The sequence below is a fragment of the Centruroides vittatus genome, unplaced genomic scaffold (genome assembly GCF_030686945.1).
Source record: "Centruroides vittatus isolate TY-2023 unplaced genomic scaffold, ASM3068694v2 contig_425, whole genome shotgun sequence".
Classification (NCBI taxonomy): Eukaryota; Metazoa; Arthropoda; class Arachnida; order Scorpiones; family Buthidae; genus Centruroides; species Centruroides vittatus.
In genome coordinates, this window is record NW_027122231.1 from 1,024,096 (window position 1) to 1,037,577 (window position 13,482).

Consider the following 13,482-nt stretch of genomic DNA (forward strand, 5'->3'; position numbering starts at 1 on the left):
TGATATCCATCGTCTATTTTTGTCTCCATCAAAAACTATAAGTTGTTTTTTCCGACTTTGAATTTTTTATTCCGTAAGTCCTGTTTAGTCCTATTTTTTTGTTATGAAATCCCTTTGAACGTTTTTCATTGTAGTAATTATGAATGACAGTTTTATATTATAAATGACAGCACTAATGGGCGTGTGATTCGCTTCCGCTCTATTGTGAACTTGTGTATTATATAGTTGGTTTCGTCTTGTGACATCTTATCTTCTTGAACTGATACTAACTAAATCTGTTAAACTCTTTTACTTCTTTAACTAAAATTTACAACATTTGTCTTAGACTGTATTAATGGCCAATAGACCCATTCCAACGTTCGTTGAACCTCCAGACGGCGGTTGGGGATGGATGGTGGTATTTGCTTCCTTCAGTTGCAGCGTTATAGTAGATGGAATTATCTTTTCCTCTGGGATATTTTTAATGGAATTTTCTATAACATTCGACGAAAGTAAAGGAAGGACGGCTTGGATTGGCTCTTTACTTGCAGGTTTTTATCTTCTAGCAGGTAAGATGTTGAAGACCCGTTTAAGAATAAACAAAATAATCGTCTAAAATAATGAACTATTGCAATATGTTTGCGAAAGTATTAGTGATTCCAATTTATTATAACTAGAAGATTTGCATTTATATTACGTGCATTATATTAAAACTCGTACATCGATGAAGATAGCCGGTGAACAGGATGTAAATTTACATCTCTTGACACTGATATAAATTTAAATTTATCTATCATTAAATAGCTCTTTTTTTAGGTCTGAATATTTTTATTAATCTTATAACTTAAGTTGGTTTGCCATATTTAGCTCATGAAAAATCCCGATTAAGTGTGCCAAAACAATGCAAATGCTTATAATGATTTGTTAATTAAAGTTCAGAATTATATTAATTGTTAATGGAGAATAATTTTAATTTCAGGTCCGGTTGTTAGCGCGTTGGCTAACACTTTTGGCTGTCGTCCTGTTACTATAGCTGGAAGTATATTATCCTCTATAGCATTCATCCTTTGTTTTTTTGCCAAAACTCTTCTGCATATCTGCCTTTGTTTCGGTATAGTGGGAGGTGAGTTTTAAATTAGTTAAATAAATTGAAGATTAGAGGACAAAGTTAATGATAAACTATATTATTTGTGTGTTTTATTATTATTTTAATTTATATTTGCTTAAGGCATTGGTTTTGGATTCATCTACCTTCCCGCCATCGTAACAGTCGGATATTATTTCGAAACAAAAAGAGCATTTGCTACAGGTATTGCAGTATGTGGTTCGGGAGTGGGTGCTTTTATAATGCCTCCAATTGTCAATTACTTAAACGAAACATACGGATGGCGTGGTTGCCTTCTTCTGTTATCATCAATTATCATGCATTGCTGCGTATTCGGATCTCTGTTTCGACCTTTAGTGCCGAATGAAGATAATTCTTCCGAATCGAAAGAAGATATACCAAATTTTGATAAATTCTCCAAACGTCAATCGTCTAAAAGTTCATTCAAATTAAGAGCGCCTTACTTGCTCAATATAAGATTGAAACGTTCTTCGGATGGTCGAGCTACGAGTCTTTCGTTCACACCAGATAACAGAGACTTATCGAGAAGACGTCATTCTAGCGCTTTCCCACCGAGAAGAGAAGATTTTATGAGACCATTTGACCGCCAAGATGTTCTTTTTAGTGCTAGTGTGATGCGACTTAGAGAATATCGATCTCAATCCGATCTAGAACAGTTTCATAAAAGCATTACAAGAATACCCGAAGCCTGCGATGCTACGAGTTCCACAGTAATGACAGATACATTCCGACAATTGTTAGACACGTCTTTATTAAAAAGCCCCACCTTCCTCGTTTTAGCCATTTCCGGATTTCTTACTCTCGCTGGATTCTTCATACCGTTTGTATACATAGTCGATAGAGCCGTTTTAATAGGAATATCTCCACAGGATGCTACTTTTTTGTTATCAGTTATTGGCATAACAAACACTGTGGCTAGAGTATTCTGTGGATGGATTTCCGACAAACCTCAAGTCAGTTCTCTGATTATTAACAACTGCGCTTTGACAATTGGAGGTTTGGCTACTGCACTTAGCCCTTTCTTGAATACTTATACCCATTTAGTCATCTACGGTGCGATTTTTGGATTTTCTATTGGTAAGTTTTTAAATAAATAATAATTTATTATTTATATAATTTTATCATATATATCATATTGGAATATTTAATTTATTGTCTAAATAAACTCAAAATAATAAATAAAAATAATTCATAAAGATTTTTACCTTCTGAAAAATAATTAAATAAGAATTTAATTATTTACAACTCTTCCATATTTTATTTCATAATTGAAAAATCCCTTCATTAAATTGATCGTCTACGATAAATAATATTAAATTCGATAAGAATACATAATTTATATTTAAATTAAAAAATTATAATTTTATAATATAATAGGCAGGACCACAAGCATTAGTTACTATACACCTTAATTAAAATGTTTATTAAAAACATTATCAATATTTCATGCAAAACAAACAAAATTCCATTAAAGCAATATCAATATTTGATATCTTATGATGGGTTAAGTAAATCCGACTTCAATTTTATCAATTTTACTTATTTGATATTAATTTTCATGTCTATCAAATTTGATAAAATTATATAAAGGACACAACAAGAAAAACTCGTCCATAAAAGGGTCAACTTTAAATAGTAATTTTGTTTTATTAATATAGGAGAATAGTTTTTATACATTCGAAATATTATTATTCTCATATTTCATAAATATAACAATATCATATTTCTATATTTTGTAATTTTATCTTCAAAAAAAGTACTGTAATAATCAATTAAATTATTATAAAGTGTATATTTATTGTAGAATATTGCTATATTTATAAAACTAATACTTTAAAAACTAAACTTTTACAAATGTTGATAAAATTAAAATTAATTCTTTCAAATTTATTATTTTACAAGAAGTTGGATTATTTGTTATTAAAACTATTATTAAACCGATAAACTAATATTAGATTTTTATTTTATTAATTTAAAATTTTATTGCTATAATGTAAAATTAAAAATAAGTAAAAATTATTATATTTATCAATTTACATTTTTTCTTCTTTTTGAAAAATGTTTATAATCTTTATTATTTGTGTAAATTTAAATAACCTTTAGAAAGTCAGATTTATTGATATTGACTTTTTTAAATTATTTTCTTCCATTATTAAATAACAATTTTTAATAGAGAAAACTCATTGATAGAATTATGTAAGAGAATTAATTATGCTCAGTTTTAAGGAAGGTTTTCAGTAAAATATCCGCGTTAACGAATAAATGTTTGCTAAAAATAATCTTTTACGTAATCTCCAAAATTATCGTTTATCTACATCTTACTACTCTTGTTACTTAGTGATGCCATACTATTTTTCTCTTCTGTTTAGTGATAAAGTTTTCTAACGTTATGTAATAAAAAAAGAAAAAAGTTCTGGTTTGCATAATATTACCAAAATATATTTTGACATTCTCCCAAAGAAAAAAATAAACTTAGAGTAAGCTGTACTGCAAAGTTTTAATTATTAACTATTGCAATAACAAAACTAATAATAATAATATCAATTAGCAATTAGTTCCAGGACTAAAATACTTATCTATGTATATATTACAAATATGAAATTATACTGTACATAATAATTAGTAATAATACAAATAAAATATTTAAAATTTCTCAGAATAAAATTAAAATATAGATCTGTTTTTATGTCAATACGAAAAACGTTTAAATTGATTATTAGAGTTCGATTTACTTGAATTTCCGGCATGTTAAAGCAACACGCATTAAATATTAGACGAATGTTTATAAAGTTATAAAGTTCGTATATAATTTATTGCCCGACAGTGTCTACTATTACATAACAACAATCAGATCGTAATGTATAAACGATTCGAGTTATGTAGGGTAATATATGAAAAATTATCTCGAATGCATCTCCTAAACTTTGATTTTTAGTCAATCAATATGCATTTATAAATATATTAAATTAATTCAATCGTGCAAAACCATAAATATTTACTAAGTCAGGTTAAAAAATGTTTTTTTCTGTCAATAAATTCGGGAAAGTTAGTATTAAGTTTAATAATTGCATTGTTTCCCGCGATCTGTATCGAATAAAATATTATCAATTGCGTAGTGAAAGTTACGAAAGAGTTTTTAATTCACGAAAAGTATGTAATTTTATTCAAGATATAACTTTCCTGCCAAAAAAAAATCCCTCTGATTAGAGAGAAGTTGGCTTCTCTGCAAAAAAACGGGAATAAACATACAGAAAACTTCTCTTGTGTTACGATATTGTACAGTATTATTATTATTTATACATCTGTTTAAATAAATTTTGTGATTTTGTAGGTTTAAAGATTTACATGCTACTGTGTAAGTGAAACTATTAACGATAATTTTTTTTTAAAGTCTTGCAACGAGTTGCTTAACTTTCCCGGCAACATTTAAAACTGCGTATGTGGCGTCATCTGTAATGAGATTTTATTTTAAAACTTTTTATATTTTTAATTATTATAAAATGGCAAAAAGCTAATTTTGAGGCTAGGGATAGGTTTTATAAAAAATTGTAACGAGTAAAATTTTCATTAAGTTCGACCCTACTAGAGATATGACATATGGTCTTCTCTATTTCACTATCCCGTCGATCTTAAACCACCAAAATTTAATAGCATTAATTCCCATAATACTCGAACCTCCCTGCAAATTTTCAGAAAATTTCGACAAAAAAAATAGGAGTTATTAAGCTTCAAAGACGGTTAACAAAATCGTGCTCCCCATACAAACATTTTACATACAGGAAAAATTCCGATTGTTTTTTTTTAATTTCTGGACGCTTGTAGGTCCTCTGAGTCCAAAAATGAATAATCTTGAGGGGGTCATTTTTTGACTGACCATATTTTTTTCCTCTGTTATATATATATATGTAATGGAGCCAGGAAAGTAAAAATGTCATCAGGACCGTCGAGAAGAAAGTGAGAACGGGCATTTTTCCCAGCTCTTCCTTTCTCCTGTACAGCACAACTTAAGATCTAATTATCGAAGACCTCACTTCTGTAATTCTGAACATTCACTGAATCTTATACACGTATACCATTCTTAGTTTTTGGTTTGTTGTCACGAGCTCTTAGAAGACTACGGGACAATTTAATTCCGGTTTCAAAATAATACTGCTTATGCGGTACATAATCGATTATGCATTTCATGTAAACAAACTAATGCAAAAAAATTTGCTGAGTATTTAACGTTGATATTTAAAAATAGTCGAATTTATTTATGTAAAAAATTGGTTGAATTTTTCTTGGCTATCTAAAATATTTAAAGAAATTTTTGTATTTGTCTATAAAAATTAAGAAAAGTACTATTAAATACTTTTATAATTAATTAATTCCTTTCTATAAAAACGTTGTTTTATCCGCATTATCATCATTATCCACAAGTATGTTTAGATAACTCTTTCTTTGACTCCTTGGACAACTTCATACTCAAAATATCCTGTTTTGATTTATAAATGTATATTTAAGTAACGAAATACGAAACTATCAATGCCGGATACACTAAAAGATTTTTTCCCGGATTTATCCCAGTTTCTCCAGTAATTTATTTGTTATCGTTTTGAAATTAAAAATACGAGCAATGCCAAATTTGGCATTGCTCATATTTAAATTTATATAAAGTAATTTACATATGCTACGATTTTCGTTATCTTATTTATTATTATACATAATTTTGTAATGGTTTTTCTCTGTGAAGATTCAATTCAATTCTATATTGTCTTATTTTAATGGAAGAACCATTATATTCATATTTTGTAAACTGAAATCTTTAATGGAAATAACTCCCAAGATCAACTCATACAATAATATAGGACAGGGGTGCCGAACCTTTTCGAGATTTATTGATGAGGAAAACATTCTGGAAAAACAGAGCGTAGACTAAAAATTTAAACTTCCAGTTTTAAAAATCTTTATCTATCTAGTATCAATATCAAAAACAGTAAATTAAAAAGATAATCCATATAAATTAAATACAGTTGAACCTAACTCGAATCTCTCAGGAACGAGAAAAATTCGACATACAGAGGTTCCTACACAGTAAACATTAATAGGTTTGATTGGAGGTACGGTATTCTATTAATACGATAACAACTACGGTATACTCCGGTATTAGGAATTTTTGATTTATCTTATCAGAAATAGTTTGTCAATAGTTTCTGATGCCTGATTTCTTGACTAAACTTGCATCCAATCTGAGAAAAACAGCGTTAATTGCAACTACGTACTGTATTGCAAGATGTTTCTCAACTGCAATTTATGCTATCAAAATGTAGTCGCCCAGTTCTGAATTTGTAATCGATACTTCAGTCCATAATTTGTGATATAAAGATTTTGGAAGAAAATTATGAGATAAACACGGAAAACATATTAAATTTAGGCTGAAAATGCAGGGGGAAAATAAATTTCGAGATGAACATAGACAGTTTCAACTGTATAGATTTCAAGTTAAACCATTTAAGAGGATAATGTTCACTTTTTATGTATTTTAGACAGAGACAAACAAATATCATCTTCTGATCATAATAAATATAACAAAAATATAATTTTAACAAATGTAGTAATAAAATAACAGTATTAATATAGATGTTATGTAAATATAGTAATTTATTCAAGAATCTTAAACATATATTTAATTACGTGGATAAAAACAGCCATCGAACTTGATTTCTTGTCTACTTACATTATACAACGATAGAATAATCTAACACACATTCCTACACTCTGTCTCATGTAATAATTCTATCAGAAATAACATAAATGTTAGTCTTTGACTTTTTGATCTAACAATATACAGTATAATGTTTCCCGGATTATATATGAACGATAATTCCTCATTTAGGTTTGATTTTGTGCGTTAAGTGTTTTCTCCTTTATATGTTGACCTGTATATATTAAAATGATAGTCGATATGTTAATAGCATTCACGATATAACTTTAATATTTATAATAAACTTCTCTGATAACGCCTTGACTACCAACATCTTTAACTGAATAACGTGATTAAAATGCCACCTGTTATCGAAAGGAAGTATTAATCTATGTTTTCGTCTCTTATATTTAAAATAATTAGAGAATTTATTATATTTAACGAAGGAAGATTATAAAACTGCTTAATACAGTTTTTAATTTAGTTAATTCTGTAACATTTCCGATAGAAACTGATCCAAAATGTCAATCATATAATCCTCATTTACATCTTTTCGAAATTTTGATCGGTATATTATTGTTTTATAGAGAACAGCTGGCCATTGTTTAGGCAATTGCTTATTCAAGAATGTCATCACCTCGCTGTGATATGTGATAATGCTTCGTCACGCTGAAAAATGTCATTAAACTTAACTTCAAAATAATTTAGCGGTTATTGCCTCAACTAGGGTTTCTCATTTCCCGGTCTTTTGCTTGTCCCGGGATTCCGAGGAAAAAGTGAACTGTTTCCCCGAGATCCTGGGATATAATTAATTATTTTTAAGATATAAATTAAATCTTAAAATCGAATGGTATTTTTAAGTAACTTAATAATACGTCCTGCAGTCTCTAAAATGATATTAATAATGCTATGTAAAATATGTATACCTTTGAATTACGTAAAAATTTTCACAAATAGAAAAAGTTTATTAAAGTTTGTTGGAAACTGCTTACAACAAAAATGCCTTTGAATTGAGTTGCAAATTTAAAGAAAAACAAAATGAACTTGGATCAAACTTTTAAGTTAGAAGGTAATTTTCTTTTTTATGTAAAACATATTATAATACAAAATATTACTGTATATTTTAAAGATTTTAAAAAGCAAAGATGGTCAATACTCCGATTACTCAATTTGAGGGAAATGTTTTCTTATAAAAGATTGGTTTGGAACCTCCTGTTGGTGAAGGCCCTAGGCAATTGTCCTTTTTGCTCATAGGATAACGCGCCACTGCGTATTGTACGGGATGGTTCTGTATTTTGATCCTCTTCCCCATTGTCCCGACAGTTTGTCAGAATGCCAAAATACCCCGTATTCAATGATTTCCTGGAAAAAATGTTCCAAATTTCGAAGAATCTTGGAAAATTCTCTGTTTAGAATAATGATTCTTTTTAAAAACATGCATTTCTGTAAGTAAACTATTGCATTCATTATTTTTGTATTGTTATAGAGGTGAGATCGTTTGGCATCCTGTCTCTAGACGTGATCAGCAGACAGGCAGTTATTTTTAGTTTTCCGATAAAAATTGTATGTTTTTGAAATTTGCTGCCTACTATAAGGGCCTTTCTATTTTTATGTATACATACGCAAAGTATGTATAGCGGTTCGGTAAAGTTGAATTTAAGTTTTTTCGTGTAGAGTCTAGCGTGCAGCAAAATGACGTTATTTTGCTGCACGCTAGACTCTACACGAAAAAACTTAAATTCACCTGAATAAAAATGGTCGCGGACACGGGCACGGAAAGGACTGCGCGCTGGATGTCCCGTATTGGCAATACTAAAATGTGGTCAGTTTATGTAAAGATCTTCCGAGAAATGTAATAATTTTGTCGAGAGATTAAAGTAATAGCCTCCCATCAACTCTACAAGGATAATTTACAGTACAGTAACGTTTACTGTACTGTAAATTGTATGTATTGTGCAGAGAAACACATGTATACAGTACATTTGTTTCTCTGCATAGAAGTGGATTTATCTGTTATCAAAAGGACTTCCACTTTTTTCCACTTGAACTCAGAGAAACATATATACTGTAGTGTACAGTACTTAGTAATTTCTCATAAAAAGCAGAAAAGACCCTTTAAATTGCTCATTATAGTAGTGTATGTTTGATTTATAATTATTTTAGGAATATATTTTTATATTTGCTCTTGTAATCAACAAAATATCTGCAAACAATAACAAAATTAAGAGCTTACAATAAAACTCCAGACTTATTTGTAAAATTTAATCATAACTTTAAATTGTAAAACTTTAATTTTTATGAATTATTATTATTATTTTTCAGCTTGTTTTGCTGCTCTAAGATCGGTGATAACTGTGGAATTATTGGGACTGGAAAAATTAACAAATGCTTTTGGTTTGATCCTTTTATTTCAAGGTGTAGCAACTATGGTTGGATCGCCCATTGCAGGTAAAATTCATTTATAAATAATTGACATAATAATTACCAGCTGACGTGTGTGTTCGTAACTTACGTGACATTTGCTCTTATGAATGTTAACTTTCAAACTGTTTTGCAGGTTGGTTTTTTGATGTAACTGGAAGCTACGACACTTCGTTTTATATCGCAGGAAGCGTGATAGCTGTTTCTGGTCTCATGTGTTTCTTTTTACCCTGTATTGCTAGATGGGAGAAAGCAAGGAATAATTGTTAGCTTGTAATATAGTATTTTAAGACAATGGTAGACTTGAATTCTTCTGCAATATTTTGAAGATAACTTTGATATATTATTTACCAAATTATTACCTGAAATTTAAAGGATAATGTAAGACTAGAATAATCATAATTGCTTCAGTGAATGTTCCTATTACACGTTTACATTTTGTATTATATGTTTTTATTGTGATTTTACAAAATATTTTTATTTATTACTCAAAAATACACATATATTTTAGTTTGTTCTATTACAGTATACCCTGTAAAATGGATATGTTAGTTTATATTATGATTTGACTTTGTAAAAATTGTGTCCTAATAAAATATTTAAAAATAAATTTTAAATACCAGACTTATAAAAAATTTATTTATTCAAAACTTCAACTTGAATATTTTCAATTTTCAACAAAAAATGAGTTTGGCACTTGTAAATTTTATAACAAGTATATTTATGTGGAAAGTAAGAGTTAAATCACACAATTGGATTGTATTTATCAATAACAAAAAGCATAAAATATGAAACCTATAATTCTGTCTTAACCATAGAATTCCATAATATTTTTTCTTGATATCAAGTAACAATTTTAAACAACACGCATAGTTTGACTTTATAATTTTTCATATTCAAAAATAAAACATTAAAATAGTTTTTTTACATAATAAACTATATCATTGCATTTAATTCTCTGCAGGAATATATTTTTAATTATAAAACAAATAGCATTCACAGTTATGAATACTTCGTTTTTCTAAAAATTGCAATTATTTCAATTATACAAGTATAAAAATTCTATTTTAATAACAATTTCACCTTTTTATTCAAAAGTAAAACTTTTAAATAATTTTTTTTTTAAAACTCACTTTAATATAATTATTGCGTAAAAATGTTTTAAAAACTTATATAAAAAAAAAACTCTCTTATTTTCAAATGTATTCAATAAAAATAGTTGTTAAAGTAAACTTAAGAAATTACAGAAAAACCATATTGAAGTGATTTATCAAAAAACAAAGAATGATATGAATAAAAAAAATGGCATGAATAGAAACATTGCTTTCTTAAAATTGATTTTTAAACACTTTAACAAACAATATTCTGAACATTATATATAAACTTCTAAAACAGTATTTAAATTTTTATAAACTTTTTAGTTTAAATCACAGTTAAAATTTATAGGCTCTCAACCCAATAAAACTCTCTTGAGTTTACTAGCGGGAACAGTACTTTCTTCGTCGGAGGATTCCGGATCGGAACTACTATACGTAAATGCTGGACTTGTGTGGCATAGAGGGGAGCAAAGGTATTCCAACAGAGGTAAACGATACTTTCCACAAAAATCAACAAATTTGATGTGTTCTACTCTTGTGTCAAAATATACACCTGTTTAAAAAATTTTTGAAATTATAGCATTTATAATATTAAAATATAATATAAAATAAAACACTTTGCACAATTTTAAAATTAAAAACAAAAAACTTTATATGAAACATTTTTAAGTAATAAAATGTGCTGTGTACATCATATACATAAATAAATAATTATAAATAATTTCACAATTTTCCTTTATTTGGTCTATGTTAAATGATTTAGAAATTTTCTGCAAGAATGTTTAAAGATACAGTAGACCCCCTATAACACGAGGGTCGACTTAAATACATGAGCCAATTACAGCCCGGCACACAGGCTGTAATTGGCTCATGTATTTAAGTGACTCGTACAAGATGGATTCATATAACACGGAACGTATCTACCGTGTTATAGGGGGATCTACTGTACGTAATTAAAATCTAAAAGTATGGACATTACAAAAAGGAATTTATTTTCAAGTTTAATTTTGAACGTGTGTCAAATTAATTAAATAAAAGAATTTTAAGAAAATATTTTACATTCATTTATTTTTTCTCATGCAAAAAGTATACTGCATATATTAAATAAATAAATATTTAACATCTATTTATGAATGTCAATATATGCACCATTGAAAAACAAATGAATCCATCTCAATACTCATTCATGATCAAATTATTTTTATGAAAACAAAATATAGAAGAATCCATTTATTGTAATCAGTTTTGGACTTACTCTGCTTAATGTGATCAGTGTAAGCAAGTGAATAAGATAACAATTAGTGAAAATTCTGGTTTTATTGACTGACATTGAAAGTAGAGTTGACCTGCTGCTAGAAAGGTTGATAATTTTAAATTTTGCAAGAAGTTTCTCAGTTTTTCCAAAAGATAACAGAAAATACTAAATATCTATTTCTCCAGAGCTATACCTAACTTTCCAACACTTATTTTACTGTAGATCCAATACAAAAAATATTCCACACTTAACATTCAATCTCACTTGTCACTCATAAGAGTTGTTAATTATGTCATAATTATCAGATTTTAACAATTTTTAATGTCATTTGTTGAAATTATAGATAGTGGCAAATAATTTTATTTTAACATAACTTTGTATAAATTTAGTTTATTGTAAAATTTTGCATGCAGAAGAAAGTAATGTACTCTCTAATTTCAGTGGCAGTGACAATTCATTAATGAAATTACAGTGAAACTTCTCTAACTCAAAGCTCTGAAGGGCAGGAAAAATCTTCAAGATACAGATGATTCCAGTTAAAAACGATAGAGTGAAAAATGCCAATTCTGAAGAGACTTTGTATTTTTACCTCTCTTGCATTATATAAAGAATTTTTGATCGGTTTTTTCTTTTAAACAGCCAATGTAACACTTTCCATTAGTTACATTGAATATTTTTCTGAATCAAACAGTACATCTTGTTGAGATAAAGTGAGAGGACCTCTCGAACATTGTCTGCAATTTAGTGTTGGACGGTAGATACAACTGTCATGGAAATCCAATAATTAGGATCACTTTGAATAAAATAAATATTAAAATTTGAGTCAAGAAAGTTGAAAGTAACATAAATTACTGTCGGGGACCATGAAAACCTTTGACTTGGAGAAAATTATTGTTAAGGAAATTCAAGTTGGAGACTTCAAATTGTGCTATTCCATTGAGATCTACAAAGTACTTTCTTTTTTTATACTCAAAGAAATATTTGAGTTATAGATGTTTGAGTTAGATAAGCTATACTGTATTTAGTTGTTAATTCAATTTTTAAAGTTGTAAGCGGCACTACAGAAATTCCATAATATTTGTTCTCCTCTCAATAACTTTGGCATTTTCACTTTTTGAACTGAAATTGTTATTATTCTCTTGAATGAGTGCTTTTGTTTCAAATGCTGTCAAAATTTCAGCAAAAATTTTATTGGGTATAATTGGTCTAGGAAAGAATCTCCATTATGCAACTCTTTAGAAATTAAGTTAACAAATTTGAAATTCTTGTGGGAGTCAATTATATATGGAACAGCTGCTATTAATTTGGCTAGAATTTTCTGATCTAAATCAGCCAAAAGGCTAAAATCCTATACCCTATAAAATGATGTGTTAAGAGTATAACTTAAAAAAATTCTTTTTCTCTGATATGTAACAACATTTTTTAAACATTTAATTATTTGCAACAGCCTTTTAATGCTATTTATTTAGGTAATATAATTATCTGAAATATTACTTATAAAAGTAGATATTTAGATGTTGAGAAAGTTAAAATAATGATATTTTTGTAATAAATTAATAATAATTTGATTAACAAATCTTGGAAATAAACAATTAAAATTCAGTTGTTTTCAATTAACTGTTATTTTGTTCACATAAAAATTTCTTCACCAATTTTTAAATTACACCAGATTCTAAATTGAAATTAATTACATTTAGTTTTACTCAAAGTTTGTTAAAAGATCAATAGTTTCTATTTAAAATTTTGCAGTTTAATTATTACTGTTTTAGCTATTGCATTTTATGATCTCACAAGACAAACTTTCCAAAACACTAAAATATGAAACTGTGTGAGCAGATAAAAGATTTTGTAAAATAATTTGTTTCAACAATCAAAACAAGTGTTTTAAATTTGAAAGAAAAGTTTTAAATAAAATATTAAA

The 13,482-nt window shown here is 27.9% G+C and overlaps 2 protein-coding genes across 3 annotated transcripts in view; one reads left to right on the top strand and one right to left on the bottom strand.

The window, feature by feature from the left end:
* Nucleotides 1–9,561, top strand: LOC136976824 (monocarboxylate transporter 12-B-like). The gene is made up of 5 exons (XM_067272212.1): nucleotides 1–548; nucleotides 959–1,102; nucleotides 1,208–2,182; nucleotides 9,111–9,236; nucleotides 9,346–9,561. Exons 1-5 carry the CDS (start codon nucleotides 335–337, stop codon nucleotides 9,477–9,479), a joined length of 1,593 nt encoding a protein of 530 aa, XP_067128313.1. The 5' UTR covers nucleotides 1–334; the 3' UTR covers nucleotides 9,480–9,561.
* A 273-nt stretch (nucleotides 9,562–9,834) lies between these two features.
* Nucleotides 9,835–13,482, bottom strand: part of LOC136976805 (leucine-rich repeat-containing protein 58) — a 29,751-nt gene continuing 26,103 nt past the window's right edge. For both annotated transcript variants that reach the window (XM_067272181.1, XM_067272182.1), the window contains exon 5: nucleotides 9,835–10,859. In XM_067272181.1, coding sequence (XP_067128282.1) covers nucleotides 10,660–10,859 — 200 coding nt within the window. In that variant the 3' untranslated portion in view covers nucleotides 9,835–10,659. The remainder of the gene's footprint in view (nucleotides 10,860–13,482) is intronic.